The sequence below is a fragment of the Bubalus kerabau genome, chromosome 8 (genome assembly GCF_029407905.1).
Source record: "Bubalus kerabau isolate K-KA32 ecotype Philippines breed swamp buffalo chromosome 8, PCC_UOA_SB_1v2, whole genome shotgun sequence".
In the NCBI taxonomy this organism is placed as follows: Eukaryota; Metazoa; Chordata; class Mammalia; order Artiodactyla; family Bovidae; genus Bubalus; species Bubalus kerabau.
The window spans coordinates 102,755,052-102,775,030 of record NC_073631.1 but is presented as its reverse complement, the minus strand read 5'-3'; the positions used below and the strand labels follow the sequence as shown (position 1 = coordinate 102,775,030).

The 19,979-nt window shown below is 36.9% G+C and overlaps 1 protein-coding gene across 2 annotated transcripts in view; it reads right to left on the bottom strand.

Annotated features, from left to right (window-relative positions):
* NUP205 (nucleoporin 205) overlaps positions 1-19,979 on the bottom strand; it is an 80,809-nt gene that overhangs the window by 11,921 nt on the left and 48,909 nt on the right. For both annotated transcript variants that reach the window (XM_055591003.1, XM_055591004.1), the window contains exons 25-35: positions 19,389-19,460; positions 18,655-18,812; positions 18,055-18,135; positions 16,718-16,909; positions 15,941-16,208; positions 15,743-15,841; positions 7,999-8,147; positions 6,863-7,054; positions 5,519-5,640; positions 3,851-3,989; positions 2,249-2,375 (exon numbers count right to left, since the gene is read on the bottom strand). In XM_055591003.1, coding sequence (XP_055446978.1) covers positions 2,249-2,375; positions 3,851-3,989; positions 5,519-5,640; positions 6,863-7,054; positions 7,999-8,147; positions 15,743-15,841; positions 15,941-16,208; positions 16,718-16,909; positions 18,055-18,135; positions 18,655-18,812; positions 19,389-19,460 — 1,599 coding nt within the window. The remainder of the gene's footprint in view (positions 1-2,248; positions 2,376-3,850; positions 3,990-5,518; positions 5,641-6,862; positions 7,055-7,998; positions 8,148-15,742; positions 15,842-15,940; positions 16,209-16,717; positions 16,910-18,054; positions 18,136-18,654; positions 18,813-19,388; positions 19,461-19,979) is intronic.

Here is a 19,979-nt window from a genome sequence, read left to right as displayed (position 1 = left end):
TCATTTTGTAGGGAGGAAAAAATTTTTACACCACATACAGAGAAACCACCACAAAAATAAAGTATAAATTGATAATTGGTTCCTTTCAGGAAGCAGGGATTGCTATGTCAGATTGCTTTTACTCTATTTTATTTGTTTGAATTTTTCATGAGCATGTTAAAATACGCTGAGCTTTTCTGAATGTAATTTTAATATGGTGACAGGGTCAAATGAGCTTTTCTGAATGTAATTTTAATATGGTGACAGGGTCAAATGCAAAATTCAGAATGTTTCAAGTATTTTTAAAAAGTAATGAAACGAAATTCATCAAAATAATCACCTTGCCAGGGTATCTGATAAAAGGCTCAGGGCTTCTGGATTAAGATGGCAGAATGAAGTAGTATCACAGAATGTCCCTGCTACAATCAATCTATGAATAAATGAAATTCACCAAAAAAAGGAAAGGCGCCACCTTATACCACAAATACTGAAGAATGGTGGTGGTTAAGGAAAAAAAAAAAGATTGAAAAAATTCCAGGGGAATAAGAAACATGATTCATCACATGACCCTCATCCCAGCCCTCAGAAGCAGTACGGAGGAAAGAGGATAAGCCAACAAACTCTTGCAATTTACAAAGAAGCATATTAGACTGATGACGTAAATTAAGTAATCAGGAGAAATCCAAGTAAAAGCCATCAGGAAGAGAACCACTATACAGCACTATGGGACCACAGTAAAGGCAAGTAGGCAGGCCTGTCTTGGTATCATTCAAGGCCACTGGAATGAACTGGGGAAATGACCATAATAAGCACACAGGACTAAAACACGACAAGGTGAGGTAGAGTTGACCCTGGGATCTCCTCAGAATGAGCACAGGCTCTGAGTACCTTAATAAACACTGCACTCAGCCCTGCCAAACTCTCTTCTGCCCAACACAAAGGGTTCAGGCACAGAGGAATGTCCAGAGAGGAAAAAATCTTGGGGTTATTGCAGCAGAATCAGGGGTTGGCCTCAGACTTCTCCACAGCAACGTAAAAATGGAGGCAGAATAGCTGAGTAGTTAAGCGCACAGGCTCAGAAGCCACGGCTCCTAGAAAGCCCTACAGCGTTATCCGTGTGACTTGGGACAAGCGAACCTCTCTGTGCCTCAGTTTCCTGACCTGTAAAAGCTGGATAATAAAGGTTCTAACTCTCAAGACTGTTGTGATGATTAAATCAATTAACATGCTAAGTGTCTAAAACACTACCCAGCATATAAATGCTTACAAATATGAGTTATTGTCATTAATATTAGGCCATGCTGTCATTCAAGAAGAAGGCAATCTTCAGATGCTCGTAAATATTAAAGATTTCAAGGAATATTATATATTTTTTCTTGGGGAAGAGGACCTCAATACAAATTAAAAATTCCAAGAGATAAATCAAAAGAAAGAACTCAGAAATGGTGAAGTTGTAAGACGAGAAAAAAAAAAACCAAAACTGGTGCATTTCTATGAATCCAGTTAAATATACAAGTAAAATTAAATAGCTGAAGGTATTATGGTTCCAGAACTGAATGAAAATTATATTTACTTCACAAAGTAAAAATATAAATAAACATAACATGAGGGGGGAAGAAGTGTAAAATAACTCACACTTAATCTTTCACATTGAGTTAGTTAATTCTGTCTAAAATTCATATGTAATAAAACAAACTTTTTTAATGACCAAATTATCTTACTGATTTATCATAATCTTTTCTTAATCATAGCGATCTTTTAAGAACCAACATCTCTTGTAAGAACTAACATCTCTTGTACACCTGTATTAAAGGAAAGTCTGTCTAGAATTCATCAATGTCTTCAGTTTCTCTTCAACTAGTTTTTCATCTGTAAAGTTTATGTAAAATTAAATAGCTGCTTTCTAAAACTGCATGCAAAAGGCATCCCATTTTCATATATTATTTCTATGTGTCTGTTTCTTTCCACCATGCCCCCTCACCCACCAATACATACACACACATCGGACACTGGCTAAAAAGCTACTTACTGAAAGTTAACATTTGGCAATTTCTAGATAATGGGATTTGAGCGTTACTTTCTTTAACTTTCTGAATTTTTTATACTGACCATAAACCATTTTTACAAACATATGACTTCACAAAAGGTAGTTAACTTTGTTAGTCCAATCTCAAATAAGTCATATATAGCTGCAAAGTAATAACAGCCTCATTCTACTAAGTGTATGTCTATAAAGCCATTGTTTAAAAATTCAACATAATCAACTCACCAGGAAGTGCTGCTTTACTTATAATTCCCGTCAGCAGAGCCAATTCCTGCAAAGACCCTGCACTAATGTCCTGACAGCGCAGAATTGCTTGTATGGTGTCTGAATGAGAGATGAGAAACTGCAACACCTACCAAGGAAAAAGAGAGGGAAAGGAAAAAACAGAGGTGGAAGAGTAGAAAAGTATATTATAAATTTATATCCATCGGTTTAATAACACTGACACAAATAATTTAATGTAATGAAGAATATTAGATAAACAGTTGTCCTTTGTATTTACATAGTTTATTTCTTCAAGAAGCCAACATTCGTAAGAAAGCTCAAGGATTATTTCCAAGTTTAGAAATTTAATACACTTAAGAGCTATTGCAGAAGAGTATAAAATAAATTGGAATGACTGCATGAAAACTATTATCTGACCCGTACTTTATTTTTAAATTTTTGTCTAAATGGATCTAGAACATGAATTTAAAATGAATGTGTATAAAAATGACTTCCTGAATTCAAGCTGGCTCTATGAAAGTCTGACTAGTGTGATACGGGAACAATCGCATAAAAGCTTTTGTTTAACTCTCCTTTTGATATGGTGAAAATAAAGGCGATATAAACCTTGACCTCCAAACTCTGCCCTTCCAGCCTAGCGTTTAACAGTGTCCCATCACAGAGGACTCTACTCTTTTTCACACCCAAACATCTTCTCAACTAGATTACAGATGCCTCAAAAGCAGGGACTACACCACAGCAGGTTGAACGTTTGAATCTCTCAGGGATTGTGCCCCTTTATTTTTTCAATATAGATTCCTGGCCTCAGCCCATCATTGCTGGACATGCAACTCAGTAATCTGTATTTTTTAAAGAAGCTATTCGGGTAATTCTGCTATGCTCAGGGTAAGTCTGGTCTTATTTCACATCTACTAAAAAATATTAATCTCAATAAAGTAGAAGACAGAGTCTTTGCATGTTAAAGAAATAACTCAAAGGCCACATATGAAAGGGACAGAATGTCACCAAGACCAATGCTGTATAAAATCAGATGCCACACTAGAAACAGCAGCATTCTATCTTGGTGAGGCAAGCCTAAAGACTGATGGCAGGGAAAGCAGGTAAAATCACCATAAATTATTAGGACACAGTTTCTGAGAGTATCATAAGAACAGAGCAATACAATAAAAAATGGCAGATTCATGAATTGATAAGCCTAATTAACCAGCGAAAGGCTAAATTGTATATTGCATTATTAAAGAAATAAAGAAACATATTTTTGAAGATTTCCCTGGAAAGCACTGAAAATAATATCACAACTAAATGTAGCATTACCATCTATCTTTTGTATGTTCTGTAAGGCCTAATAAAGTGTATAGCATTCTCTAATAAATAAGCGATTAAATTACATTTTAGAAATCAGTTTATTCTATCACAGTAACTGCTTCCTTCTATAAAACAACTGATTTAGATCCCTTGCTTCCCATCTCACTATTCTATTAATTAGCTAAAGTTCAGAGCAAGGTACATGGGCCTAAGGAAATCTATGTGAGCTGTCCATCTTTTGCATTTGTAAAATAAAGCTTTTGTACCTGATGATTTCTGCACTAAGGTTCCTCTTACCTGCCCTGCTGCCTGCAAGTGCTGAGCCATGCTGGACGTAAGGATGACCTGGCACAAGCGAAGGGCCGGAAGGAGAATCTGGCGGTATCGGTCTCCTGGAGTAGGGATGAACACTGGGGGGTCTCTCATGCCAAACATGCTTGATTCACATCCAGTCGACAAGGAGACAGCAACAGTCCAAGAGTTACGGCGCATCCCAACAGCCCCTGACCACCCCCACGGCAAATAGCCACAGGCGACTGATTAAGATGTGACGCTACTAACGAGGACTCTGTGTCCCACATGTACAGTGAAGACAGAGTTATGTGAATCTTGGAAAAAATCTTAGTAAAGACATAATTCCCCAAACATACTTATTCTACTCTAAATGTTCCCTTAAGCCATAGAGAAACAGAAACAAAAGTTGCTTTCTCCAAATTTCCCTCTCATGTACACAAAGCCAAAAAGGAATCTACATTGTCTATTATATAAAATAAAACAAGATTTTAAAACCTAAAATGAGGTTGTAAAATAACTTAACCTTTAAGTTTAGGTCTCAGAACCACTGTATTAATAAACTATTTGCTTACTGTGAATATTTTATTTAAATTTTTGGATCAAATATAATGATTGCCTGTTGAGAAGGGAATGAAAGCAGAATATGGAAATAAAAAGAGATAACAGAGAGGCTTTCCAAAGATGGGCAATAATAACACATCATGAAGGGAGGAATATAACTTAATCCCCTTCACCTAAGTTGAAAGTAAAAACTCGCATGTTTAAAACTTCAGAAAGTGATGTTATTTTTCTCAAAGTAAAATATGTCTATAGCTAAACCTGAAAAACTCAAAACATGCAATTTGGCAATGGATCTTTTGAAGAAAATTACTAAAACTGAAATAATGTTATTTGATAGTAGGCGGGTAGGCTATATATAGGCTTAACAATGTCAGAGCCACGTAGACAAAAAAGAAAAAAAATCCACATTCAAACTCAACTGAGAAATCTGCTAGTTTGGAACTTAAAATAATTTCATTTGAAGCTTTCAAATTAGCAAGCAGTTGGCAAAATGTTAAAATGAGAAAAACATAAAATATTACTCAAGTCATCAAGAAAAGAAAATCCACCACAAATTATAATTTCATTACAGGACTTTAAAAGACAGTATAATGGAAAATATGTACTTCCACTAAACAGAACAATAAAGTGTGGAAAAGTAACATCTACTAACAAAATGCTCTCCCATCTTCCTCTTATATCACTGTTCTAAAATAAAAAGCACTCGCCTCCCAAGCGGTGCTGGTGGTAAAGAAGCTGCCTGTCGGGAATGTAAGATACACAAGTTCAATCCTTGGGTCAGGAATATCCCCTGGAGGAGCGCATGGAAACCCACTCCAGTACTCTTGCCTGGGGAATCCCAAGGACAGAGGAGCCTGAGGGCTATAGCCTATGGGGTCACAATGAGTCAGACATGACTGAGCACGCAGAAATGTCTCTACTCACTTTTACCCTGACTAGCAACTTTCATTTATTAGCATCAAATGGCAGGGGGGTATGACCAAACAAAACCATCAAGATGAGAGTACTGCTCAAACAGAATTATAAAGGGCAAAATTATGTTTGAAAATCTTTTTCCTTAATAAACCTTTACTGGTAACTTAAAAAAAGCCAAATGATACAGACACTTACCCCTGTGGGTCCATTTCTGGGCGCATGTCATAGACTTGGCACTGTGCCAGCCTCACAATCACGCCAGACCTCAGCAGCTCTAAAGCACCCTGCTGAATCTTGGCCACTCTTGTGAGAAATGCCTAAGAAGTTACAGAACAAAATTCATCAGTACAGAGATCGCAGTCACGGGTCTCATCTAAAAACGAGGCTTTCTCATAGCACATTTCTTCTTTAAGTTGAAGTATAGTTGATCTACAATGTTGTTTTTATTTAATTCTTGGCCACACCCTGAGGCATGTGGGATCTTAGTTCCTCGCACCCCCTGCACTAGAAGGGAAACTCTTAACCACTGGACCACCCCATCATAGCACATTTCTAATCTGTAATCATTGGTGACTAGCTAGGAAGGGGCACATTATACCCCTATGGCTTCCCTTGTGGCTCAGCTAGTAAAGAATCTGCCTGCAATGCAGGAGACTTGGGTTTGATCCCTGGGTTGGGAAGATCCCCTGGAGAAGGGAAAGGCTACCCACTCCAGTATTCTGGCCTGGAGAATTCTATGGACTGTATAGTCCATGGGGTTACGAAGAGTTGAGCATGAACAAGCGACTTTCACTTTCACCACAGGATCTTCATGAGGAATAAACAGTACAGCGTATCTGAAGTGCCACACAGGCCTTGCATGGGTTACGCATTCAAGTAAAATCATCACATGGGCTTATGGAGGGCAGGAAAGACTGTTTTGCTCACAGCTGTATCTCTACTACCTCACGCAATACCTGGCACGTAACAGATATTTAACAAATAATTGTTGAATAAATGAAGGAGGGAGGGAAAACAGAATTAATGAAGAATCTAAGATTTTAGTGCTTCTCTTGTTGTGACATTCGTGGTATTTTTAAGCAGGAGGAAACAGAAATTAAAACAAGATTTGGAGGAAAGGAAATTAAATATATATACTAGACAGAAAAATCCCGTGCTTAAAGTAGAGCCAGCACATCTCCAGTGGAGCTTCATCAGCAACCGGCACAGGCTGGCTTTCTTCGGGAAGGTCATGCATGCTCACTCTCCTCCTCAGGGAGCACCGAGTGTCACACGGGTCTGGCATCACCAGCGACAGGAGTGAGTGAGCAGCAGTCTCAGCACCCAGCCAGCCTTCATAGGGCCGTTTCAGCTCAACTCTGCACGCTCAGAAGATGCATTCCTAGCACATGTACCCAAATTTAAAACTCTTCAGAAATGATTATGGCATGTATGATAAAAATATTAGAAACATAGGCCACGTTCATTTTCTTTAATATAGCTTTAACCTCAACAGGAAATGACCTGTTGATCTAACCTCAAGTGAACACGAAGCCTTACCATTTTGGATTCGTAAGTATAAAGGGCTTTTAAAAGGGGAGGCTGTGGAGTGAGTAAGCTCTGCAAAGTACGGTCATCTTCTACCAAGCTGTCCACAAGCACCTTCAGATAGCCACTGTTAGACAGATACAGGAGCCACAGCTGCTGCTTATCCACGGAGACGATTCGATCAAGGAGGGCCAGCGCCAGCATCTGAAGGAGGAATAAACCAAAGTCCAAAATGTGGAGATGGCTACCAAGTCAACAACACTAACTCCCTTTACCTGGAAATGTTTAAAAGTTTTCTTACAAGGAGAACTGTTGCATGCAATACAACTCTCTCCTTTTTTTTTTTTTTTGAGAAGTTGAAAGCTATGTATCCAGAATCTTGATTTATTAATAAAAGGAAAATGTTCAGGGTAGTAAAGCTACATTTCTGAAACAAAACCTAACACATTAAAATAATAGCATTAAACATATTTTAACAGAATCTAAACATTACTTGTTGGAGGAAAGGAGGAAATCAATTTTTAAAAATAGCGTTTTCCCCAATAAAGTGTTACATGCTCATTATAGAAAACACAGAAAACAAACAAACAAATATATGGAAAATACACTAACTGATATAGACCACTTTGGCCTATTTCTTCCCAGATACTATTTTTTTAACATAATTAAGAGCACACTACATGATTCAAATGCTATGTGATTTTCCACCAGTAGGAAATTATCTTCTCAATATATTATCACCAGTATGACATAATATTTTAAAGATACATAAATGTAAAGACTTCTCAAAAAAGCAGAGCAAGATATATTCAATATAAAAGCTATTTATCCCCATTCTCTTATTCAAGGATCTTTATTAACCAGTACCTCTGCTGTTTCTACCAGTGTAAGGCAAATCTCAAAATTAGCAAAAAGATTATTCTGAGGGCCCAGTCTGAACTAATAAGGATTATTAATGTAAGTGAATGAAACATATGAATAAATAAAATATAAATTTCAAATTAGAGTAAATAAGAAAACTCACTAAAATATATTACAGAAAATAATTCCTAGTATATAACATCCATTTGAAAAGCTGATCCAACTTATGCCTTAATACAAAGTCAAAATATCTGTCCAAGTACAATACTGAGCAGGAGTTACTGTACCCTTCCAATCTCATGACCATCGCAAGCATCTCGACAGACCACTTCCATGAGGGCGGCACCATAGCTCTCGATGATGGCTATGTTTTCACGCTGTAATTTACTAAACACATCTTCAGGGGCAGTCAGCCTTTCCCACATGGTTTTCTTGGCTAAAGGGTTACAAGAGAAGACATATAAAACACTCCAGCAAAAAAATAGCTTGCTAACTGAATAATTACACCTTATACATTTCCATTAATGCCTGCGCACAAAGGCCCATCAACCAATGAGTCTGGGCAGGTAAATTTCAAGAATACAATGCATTATTCCATGCATATACACTAAGATAACAATGGTATTAGGAAAAGGAGAAACTATCCTTAAAGAAATCAAAATGAATTAGAGGCTCCAGGAGAACCAATTCCTGTATTTATTCTGCTAATTGATCTGGTTTTATCTTTTATTGAGATTTATGAGAATTTGGCTACAAAGGATCAGGTACAAAGTAGACAAAGATCTGCTTCCAAAAAGCAGGTATTTTATTCTTTTATACTTTTTAATTGAAATACTTACTAAAAAGGAAAAGGTATACTCATTATGAAGACAACTTAAATTTAATTCAAGGTACAATGATAATTAAAGGTAGTATTATAAACTTTACATAGATTTCTGAAAATCTTTTAGAAAAAAGTCTCATAACTATACTATATAAAGCAATATAGCTGAAACTAACTTATGATTTTCCCCAACTAGGATGATGGCATCAGTTTTCAAACTGAGGAAAAATTCTTAAGACAGGGTGCTCAGAATGGAGAATAAAACAAAGCAGACATAATCATGAAAAATAATGCCACAATATGGTCTATATTTCACTATAAAGTCTGCAGCAGGCAAATCTTCAGAGATTTAATGATATTTTTTCCCTAAAATATTTTCACCACTACTTTAGTTTTATTTTAGTCATATTTCATTTCCAATAGTGTCAAAGGAGGGTATGAGATTATAAATCTTCTCAATCATGTCACTTCCTTAGGTCATCTGGTCCCATCTACTTTTCTATTTCACCTCCTTCCATTCTGCACCTCCACACTACCACCACACTAGCCATTCTGTCCCTCAAACTTAGCACTTACTTCAGTCTCAGGATCTTTGCACCAACTGTTCTCCATATTCTTCCCCAGATTGTAGCTTGGCTACCCCAGCCTCTATTCAATATCACTTCCCCAAACACACCCAATACTCCCTCCTCCCCCATCCCCCACACAACATATCACAGTACTATTTTATTTCCTCCACAGTACTTATTTGCTAGATTTACTAAAATAATGTTATTTGAGGGGGAGATGGATTTCCATGCTTGTTCCCTGTCTCCCCACATTGACCACATCAAACATAAGCTTATTAACAATGGGATTGTGTCTTGTCTACTTAGCACACAAGTAGAAGCTCAAATACTAATCACTGACTGATCAACAGCTTAAAGGAAAGTTTAGAAACTCTGCTCCAGGGAGGCCACCAGATGCCCTTGGAGGGGAGTTCCATGGTGAATGGGTTCTCAGGAGCCTAGTCTGAGGAGACACGGCTTCTCCTGTTCTACACACAGAACTGCCACAAAATTATGTGAGTTGAGAATTTGGGCAAGTCTGAAAGCCACCGCTTTACAGGTTTAATGCTTTTTAGCCATGAATTCCTTAGTTCCAACATTATGATTGAAATGAGGGTAAAGAGATGCTGGCATATCTCTCTAGAGATTCTTCCCCAAACCCCTGAGGAACTCCTGCAAGAACCTTGGGGCCTCATAGTGAAATCTGAAAAACAAGGGATTACAGAAGATCAGTTAAGTATCCAAGAAATATTTGATTTCAAACTGTGAACAGATCTCAGAGTTCCAATATTGACAGCACTACCTAGAAATAAGAAAAATCTAATTCTTTCTTTAAAACGGGTAACAGACTTATGGTTGCCAAGGAGGAGGGATGGAGTGGGAATCTGAGATTAGTAGATGCCAACTATTATATATAGAATGGATAACAAGTCCTACTGTATAACCCAGAGAATTATATTCAATATCTTGTGATAAATCATAATGGAAAATAGTTTTTTAAAAAAGCCCTTTCTTTAAAATCTTCATTTTTAAGAAGATAAATTAATTCATTAGAAGTCACCAAAATGATTTCTTCTACTCAATCTGTCCCTTCTTCCAACATACCCTATAAATCACTTCCACACATACTTTCCTAAACTACGAAACTTAACAAGTTACTCAAAAATGTTAAATGTCTATTGCTTAATTCTACTAGCTCTAACACTATAGTTTCATTTCCAAGGTCATTAATAATATGTCCCCACCATCTCAAATTGGCTTAATTTGCTATCAACCCTCTCCCCTGCTTACGGCCTGATTCTTTACTCCCTCCTAGTTTGGGCCTCAGTGAAAAGCCCCCCATTTATTCTTATGTAAATGCAACCTGACCAGAAAAGTCCAGCAAAATCCTTCATTTCCCTTCTCCTTTTAAATCCTATAAAACTTGTAATTTATAATTGGGGTTGGCAAACTAAGGCTGGTGGGCGAAATGTGATCTCCCACCTGTTTTTGTAAATAAAATTTCAATGTAACATAGCATATGTCTCTGGCTGCTTTTGCACTATAATGACAGAGTTAAGGAGTTGCAGCAGAGAGCACATGGCTTGCAAAGCCTAAAATTGTTACTATCTGGCCCTTTACAGAAAAAGTTTGCAGGCATCCACTCTATATTATCCAATTTAAGGCTTATTGTTAAGCCTTAAACTTATATATATAAGCACATATACTTGAACTTATAATATATAAGCAAATATATTGCCATTTCTACTAGGATATAAGATTTTATGAAAGTAAGAACCCAATTCAAGCTTTCTGGAACAACTTAAAATAATAAACCACCAAATGATTACTAATTTTTGTTTGTATTGTGAAAACTAGAAATAAGCTAAGAGTCTAAAAATGGGTAGGGCATTTGCTAAATATCCATAAGTGGCAAAATTTATAGAGGCATTAAAATGTTATTAAACGAGAGGGGGAAAGCTCATAATATACTAAGTAGAAAGAAAAAGGAAGATATAAATAAATCAATACAAAAAGATAGTTGGCTATAACCAAAATGTCCTGATAGCTATCTTAGAAGGGTGGAGTGTGTGATTTTTCTCTTCCTTTCATTTATTAGTATGTGGCTATAACCAAAATGTCCTGATAGTTATCTTAGAAGGGTGGGGTGTGTGACTTTTCTCTTCCTTTCATTTATTAGTATGTCCTAAATTTCCTTCAATCAACATTTATTTTTAAATAAAAAAGAAAAGCTAAATGCTATTTTTAAAATACCTGATTATTTTTAGTCAGGTTCTAAGGTCCTAAGATGTGACTCAAGTTGTAAAACAAAAGGAGTGGTGAGAAATGTACATCTAAATTCACATCAAGCAAAAAGTTTGCACCTACTACACACCAGCTGTAGTTGGTATTTTTAAGTCACTTATTGGAGTTGGATTCAAAAGAACAGAGTCAACAACAGGCAAGATGCTCTATGAAATCCTTTCAGTCCCACCACTTCATGACCAAAATCACAGGTGTACTTGAACTATGATTCTAGATCATATTAACACTTGGACCATAAAAACTGAAAATCTCACAATACGATTCTCAAAACTTTAGTAACAGCAATAGATCATCTTTTCTAGTCTCCTTTAAAAAGATGACTGGATACTACAATTTCATAAACAAAGAACAACAAGAAAATTCTTATCAAAAGTCACAATAGCCCAAAAGAATTATGAGCAGAGCAGAAAATTCATCATTCTTACTATAATTCCTGATTCTTATTTACTGAATACTATCAACTTGTCAAAACTAAAGAAAAATAAAAGCCAATTTAGAAGAAAATAGAACATATGAGAAAAACATAATAAAACTACTTAAAATTGCAACAATAATTTTAAAATAAAGAATTCAAACTGACATCTTCCATACAGCTCATCAATCAATTACAAATTAAAGTTGAATGATAAGCTCCTAGAAAATAAAAAGTTAAAAATGAATCTGGTTTAAAGGCAATAAAATCCATTTTACGGAAATTAGAACAAAACAGTCAAACAGGGCTAATCTCAGAAATAAAACTAAAGAGGATGCACCTCCACACTGAGGTGTTAACATAACTTTATAGGTTGGCTTTATCAACTTTTAGTGAAAACATTAATCTGATTAAAAATATGCTGAAAATATATATCTTTGTGATTATCAATCTATTTTTAAATGTTAAATGTTTTTACAATACTAGAGTTTAAGAAACAGTTCAATAAAGAAATCAAGAATATAATAATTGTGGTTCATATTAAACATTTAAGCTCTGGTCAGATTATCCACCTTTTGTTTCTAATGGTCACTGGTAGAAAAGAGAGAAAATAAAAAGTGAAAAGAATACAGAGAGATATTTATGACAATAATAGCTATCAGGAATTACATATGCAAAAGCAATGTCAGATTTCAACTACACTGTTCTTAATTAGGGAAACACATAAGATTCTCCAAATAATTTTGTCAAAAAACATATTCTTTGGTTCCTCCCCAGATGTACAGCATTGCCAGCTCAAGGCAATAGGATCCACCCATAAGGATTTTTAAAAAATTAACTGTATGTTTAACAGACATTTGAATTTCCTTTTCCTTAAACAGTCTGCTCATATCTTCTGCTCATTTTTCTGTTGGGTTATTGATTTGTAGATGCTCTTTACTTATTAGACTTCCCTGGTGGCTCAGATGGTAAAGTGTCTGTCTACAATTTGAGAGACCTGGGTTCAATCCCTGGGTTGGGAAGATTCCCTGCAGAAAGAAATGGCAACCCACTCCAGTATTTTTGCCTTGAAAATCCCATGGATGGAGGAGCTTGGTGCAGGCTACTATCCATGGGGTTGCAAAGAGTCGGGCACGACTGAACGACTTCACTTCACTTATTAGAAATTAGTCACACATGAAATAAGTTACAAATATATTGGTGACATTTTCTACCAAAGTACAGTAAGGAAAAACTACAGATTACAAAAAGATAAAATAAAAAGATGAAGATGTGATGTTCCAAGGTCAGGAGAATTCTGTTACAAATTGAGAAAACTGAATTCTAATTCTCAGATGTCACATACAACCAAGTCACTTAACCTCTCTAAGTCAGATTCCTATTTTACCAAACAGGGAAAATGGCTGCCCAGGATTCAATATATATGGTTATGTAAAAATAAAGTAAAAGTGGTATGAAAAATTAAGTATGTAAACATTAAAATTCACTTTTGGTTTTAAAACAACAGAAGGTGTGTACAGTGTCTTGCACAACAATATGTGCTCAGTAAGAGTTTTTAAATTTAATATTTCTAATTTGAAAATTAAAAATACTAGTATCTAGAAAATACTTTGCTACCTAAAGCAAGTCAAAATAAGCAGTAATTATGACTAAGAAAAAAACTAATTAAGGGATAAAACTGCTCCAAAAATAGATCATTTGAAAATTAAAAAGAAAGGAGAATTTTCTTTTATGGTCACATTGCTTTTAACACATCTTGGCAGTAACTTCTTATAAAGCATGTTATAAAGCTCCACCTAGTGGTTAAGTGATGATTTTTGCCAATTCAACTAAATCCAATGTTAAAATTTTTATAAGTCAAGAGGAAAATGGGGGAGGTATGCTGGCAGATTATTGCTCTTAAAAAGCTCCTATTTGTTTAAAAACTTTCTCTGAAGTATTATTTTTAATGACTTAAAACTACTTTTGTGCATCATTTATGCCAGTAGGACATTCCCATAAATGCATGATCTGGCTATTATTACCTTCTAAGGATATTATATAAAAAATATAGCCAGTAAAGAATAATATGAGATAATCTGAGTCTTATACACAGAGTGTATAAGAATGTAAGTGTTTTTAAGAATCTGTATATAAAACAAATACTTATGAAGGTTATAAGAAGGTGCCTATGACAAGTTCTTAAATATCAGTGTTAAGTCTGGCAGAGTATTAAATCTTTTGAACAGTTAAAAACATTTTCTAAATATGGGCAATCAAAGAATATATATAATTACTCTTATTTTAAAATGCTAATTATATGGGAATTCTGTGGTGGTCTAGTGGTTAGGACTCCATGCTCTCACTGTCAAGGACCCAGGTTCAACCCCTGGTCAGGGGACTAAGATGCCACAAGTGAACAGCACAGTCAAAAAAGAAAAAAATACACACACACACACTCTAACTACAGTTTACAAAGCCTCTATCGTTATTTTAAATACGTAGACCTTCTGACCAAGAAACTCAACTCTGTGACATTTACTCAAGAAAACCTTCACATTAAGTACAAAAAGATTTATGTATACTATTGATGAGAGTTTAAACTGGTAGAAAGCCATTTGGTAGAATCTGTTGAAATAAAAAATGCACACCCTCTTTCACATGGAAATTCCACTATAAAGTATCCTTCTTGAGAAATATATAGTCATATAAAAGAATATTTGATACAGCATTTTTGTAATAGTAAAAAATTAGAAACAATTTAACTACTTATGAATGAGGCAAATGATTAAATAAATGTTACTTCTATACTAAACTAAACTAAAGAGCCTCTTGATGAAAGTGAAAGAGGAGAATGAAAAAGTTGGCTTAAAACTCAACATTCAGAAAACTAAGATCATGTCATCTGGTCCCACCACTTCATGGCAAATAGATGGGGAAACAGTGGAAACAGTGAGACTTTATTTTTTGGGGCTCCAAAATCACTGCAGATGGTGACTGCAGCCATGAAATTAAAAGACGCTTGCTCCTTGGAAGAAAAAGCTATGACCAATCTAGACAGCATATGGTTTTTCCAATAGTCATGTATGGATGTGAGAGTTGGACTATAAAGAAAAGAATTGATGCTTTTGAACTGTGGTGTTGGAGAAGACTCCTGAGAGTCCCTTGGACTGTAAGGAGTTCCAACCAGTCCATCCTAAAGGAAACCAGTCCTGAATATTCATTGGAAGGACTGATGCTGAAGTTGAAAGTCCAATTCTTTGACCACCTGATGCGAAGAACTGACTCACTGGAAAAGACCCTGATGCCGGGAAAGATCGAAGGCGGGAGAAGGGAGCAACAGAGGATGAGATGGTTGGATGGCATCACTGACTCAATGGACATGAGTTTGAGTAAACTCTGGGAGTCGGTGATGGACAGGGAGGCCTGGCGTGCTGCAGTCCATGGGGTCACAAAGATTCAGACACGACTGAGCGACTGAACTGACTTGACTTCTATACTGCGGAATGACAGCTATTTTAAAAGACATGTACTGTTAATGGGACCAGAATGAGCAGGAGTTACAAAAATATGTAAGCTAAAGTAGTATTTGAAGGTTTGTGCTTACATTACTTTTGTACCATTGTCACTTTTTTTCCCTCTTTTTTAATTTGGCTGCCCCAGGTCTTAGCTGCGGCACGCAGGCTCTTTAGCTGCAGCATGTGGGCTCGAGTTACCTGACCAGGGGTCAAACCCGGGCCCCCTATATTGGCAGTGCAGAGTCTTAGCCACTGGACCACCAGGGAAGTTCCTATTGCCACAATTTTACAAAACTAAACATTTTCCTTTGACTTTATAGTAAGTACTTCAATAACTCCGTAAAGACTCATTTATTATAGTTTTGCTTAGCCAAAAGGTCAAAAGGTGATTAAAAAAAAAACATTTGAAGTAACCGATCTCTAAAAACAGAAAAGATTAGCGCTTACCCACTTCTAAGGTGTCTGGCTCATCCGGCCTCTGGGCAATCTGCAAGTAGTAAAGCAGGGAGCCATACAGGTGCGTCCGCACTCGCTGGAATCCACCACCTAGGAAAATACAGCAGAGTAAAAATCTTGTTTCAAATTAAAGTTAAAACAAATACAGAAGTCGTAATTTGTAGAAAATTTAGATGAAAAAAGAAAAACCTGTCTTCAAAATGAAGTCTAACAGTTTCTTCAATATGATGTGAAGTGAAGAATCTCCAATAGAAGCAAACCCCACCAGTGGGTTCTCTGTGGGTGGAGGTGAGGCGAACGAGCTATCGAGAGTGAAAGCACAATGGACCTCTCCAGGCCCCAAAACTAAGGGTTGCTTCTGCTCCGTGCGAACGGCTTGGCTCAGGTGGGCAGTCAGGGTGAACACAGCACCTGCTACCACGGGCATTAATTCCTGCGCTGCTTCATCATCCAGGATCTTAAAGCAGAAAGACAAACCACAGTGAGGGCCCTGCTTTCAGCTACAGTCATTAACATGTCTTACACATGCAGCTTCTCAACTACCAAAGAATTTAAAACTGCAATTGTACTATTCAAAGATAAAAGCTAATACATAGAAAGAAATTTAAATAGGATGCTGAGTAAAATGTTCTTAACCAGAAGGGAGCCCTAGCAGAATTCCCTAGAGGTTTTTAATGGAAATTAACATAATGGCCTCCCCACTAGAGCCTCCCATTTAATAGGTCTAGGGTAGGGATCTGTCATGTAAATTTTTTAAAAAGCTCCCTAGGGAATTCTGACACACACACTGTTTGAGAGCCATTATTGTACAGTTACAATAAAACTTTCCTTAAGGAAAGTTTTAACACTGGCGTTGCACAACTCTATTGACTCCAAATCTAAAACGGAAAAAAAGGTGGGGCAAACTATATATTTAAATGGGATCAAAATTTGTTCAGCAGCATACAGTAATTTAGGAAACGTCACCTTATCATGCACATCTTGTAAAAGATCACGAATAATCAGTTGGCGATCCTCTGCTTGAATGAGGTCCTGGGGACAGGCTGTCAGGATAATTTCTACCAGCTGCCTCCATGACTCCAGAGCATGCCGTTTTGCATGAAGACACTGCAACAATTTGTTTCTTCCTACCACGTACTGGAGTATGGTGCTGATTTCCTACAGCCGCAGAAATTGAATTGCAAGGTTAACACTTAGACAAATAAAGTCTTACCAATAGACTGCTATTTTTAACCCTGTCAGTTAATCTGAAAACATTTACAGTATCCTCTGGAAACCTTTCCATGCTTGCTAGACAGCAGATTAACTTTTTATGTTACACTGGTGGCCAGAATATTATTATTTTTCATAAAAAATAATAAAGCTCTGTGTGCGTGTGTGTATGTTTAAGATAGGTGGCAGAGGTGATGTGGGTGGAAATGAGTTTTTCACCCCATCTTCTTTCTTCTTTCAACTGTCTATTATACTTACTCTGTAACACTGCTGCTGCTGCTGTTGCTGCTAAGTCACTTCAGTCATGTCCAACTCTGTGTGACCCCATAGACTGCAGCCTACCAGGCTCCCCCATCCATGGGATTATCCAGGCAAGAGTACTGGAGTGGGGTGCCATTGCCTTCTCTGACTCTGTTAACACTAGAGTTCCCTAAAACCCAAGTTCAATAGCACGTTTCCTCAATGTGTCTTCTATTTCTTTGCCTCTGGCTTTGGCCTAGCCAGCTGTGTTTCCACATATGTGGTCCTTCCCACTGGATCTCTGACCCCGTAGCTCCCCATTTGTGATGACAAGTGACTCTTTCCTCACTGACTGGAAACAAGTAAAATCTATTACACAATATGAAAAGGTTGTAAATCCTCAACTAGCTTAGCAGAAAAGATATGATTTTTATTCTGGCATCCAGACATTAACCTCAGTTCAGCTTTTAACATTACAAAGTCAAAAGTTAAAGACTCCATTTCTATCAGATCCACTTCACAATTGTAAAAAGCATAATCAGAACTCTCAAAGAGGCAGGATCCAATCATGCCTGTGAGATGATTAGAAAAGTTTGTGCTTAATTTGCATGTAAAATACATATTAGAATATCTTGGGTCACGCTGGCTCAGTGTGACAAACTCCACTGTGTATCTGTGTATATGAATAGAGCAAAATGTGAATGCTTTTAACAATAATAAAATGGCAATGATGGGTGACTTTTAATTTTTAAATAGTTTCCTAATAATGAATTAGAAGTCAGTTCACTGTTTTGTCATCTAACTGGCGATTTAAGTAGCTTAAGGAGTTGAAAGGTGTCAGCAGGGCTTACATCCATCAGGAGAGGCCTCTGTCCTACGGCTGCCATACCCTGAAGGGCGTTCACTTCGGCCACAAGAACTCTGTGAAGAAGCTACATGATTGAGAGAAAGGAGAAAAATAAGATCATTCCCGACACTGGTACAACAATACCTAGCAGTTACTTTAAACTGCCCTAGAGGGGAAAGTTTCAGATAACTTTATATATAATTTAACTGTGGCACCATCCAATTTCTGTCAAAAACAGGAGGGATCCCTCACATTCCAGAAAGTAGTACCAAAGGGCCTCTGTGGCAGGAAAGTTGGTCCAAATGCACAGGATATCTTCTTCCTACTAGTCAGGTCATTACCACCTACCTGGTAGAGAGTTAAATAATTAAAACCACCCCAGAGTGACAGCTCGGTGGCATGACTACTAACACAAAGGAGACGGGAAACCTAACAAAGAGATAAAATTAGTGCGGCCTATTCAGTTTTCTTTCCTTGCTGCTTGAAAAGTGTAAACCACAGTCTAATAAACCAACACCTCTGTAAGAAAAAAAAAAGTTATTTTCTCCTAATGACTCAAAGACTGAACCACTTGATACTGCACACACTCGAAAGCAATGCTCACCTTGACATTGCAGACTGTCTGTCCCCGTAAATTCTTGTGTTCACAGTTAGCAATGACTTGTTCAATCTGGGCCCGATCAAAGAAATCCAACTGCAAAGGCTCAGGGATCTCCTGACTGAAGTCAATGGAGTCGAGAATATTGAGAATTTTGCGACGTACTAGAAATAATGAAAAGTCATTTTATTTTAGCTGGGACATTGAGGAGAAAAGCAAACCACAGTACTCCGCTCACTCTCAAAGACAGTACTAGATCTATGTTCAGAAAGGGCCTCAGTCTGGAAATTGAAGACTGTATTGAAATCTAAATTGGATTTTATTTCTAACACATTCATTTGCAAAAATGTTTTTCCCATGCTATCATCTTGCTATAAAAAGTTTTTTTTGTTGACAAATAATTTTTACCTAGCTTTTCAACATCAGTTCAGAATTTGCAGATACAGGCATTAATTGCCTCCTGAAATTTTAAGCAATTTAATATATACATATCTAGCTTCCCTTGTAGCTCAGTCGGTAAAGAATTTGCCTGCAGTGCAGGAGACCCTGGTTCGATCCCTGGGTTGGGAAGATCCCCTGGAGAAGGAAATGGCAACCCACTCCAGTATCCTTGCCTGGAAAATCTCAAGGACAGAGGAGCCTGGTGGGCTGCAGTCCATGGGGTCACAGTCAGGCACGACTGAGCAACTAACATTTACTTACTCACTTACAAATTTATTACAAATCGAAAAGAGCTTCACCTTTTGTAGAAGTGTCAAAGTGCAGGAACCCAGAGACAGATCTATTTTCATCTTCCATGCCTCCTTCCCCATCTGTTGGAGCATCAGTAATAAAAGATCAGAAAAAGAACACATTCACAAAATTTATTTGGAAATAACAAATATCAGGTTAGTTTATCTCTATATCATTGTTTCTAGGTCAAAGAGCCCCTTGCAAATGGATAATTAAAATGCAAAGATGATGAGAACTCATCAACAACATTCATCTAATTCTTTCTGTTTCTATCAGATCCACTTCACAACTGTAAAAAGCATAATCAGAACTCTCAAAGAGGCAGGATCAATCATGCCTGTGAGATGATTAGAAAAGTTTGTGCTTAATTTGCATGTAAAACACGTATTAGAATATCTTGGGTCAGGCTGGCTCAGTGTGACAAACTCCACTGTGTGTTTGTGTATATGAATAGAGCAAAATGTGAATGCTTTTAACAATAATAAAATGGCAATGACGGGTGACTTTTAATTTTGTGTTCTGAAGGGAAAAAATTCTAAAGGCAGAAAGAACACGTTTGGCCTACAATCACAGACTAACCACAAGATTCAGATTTGCAC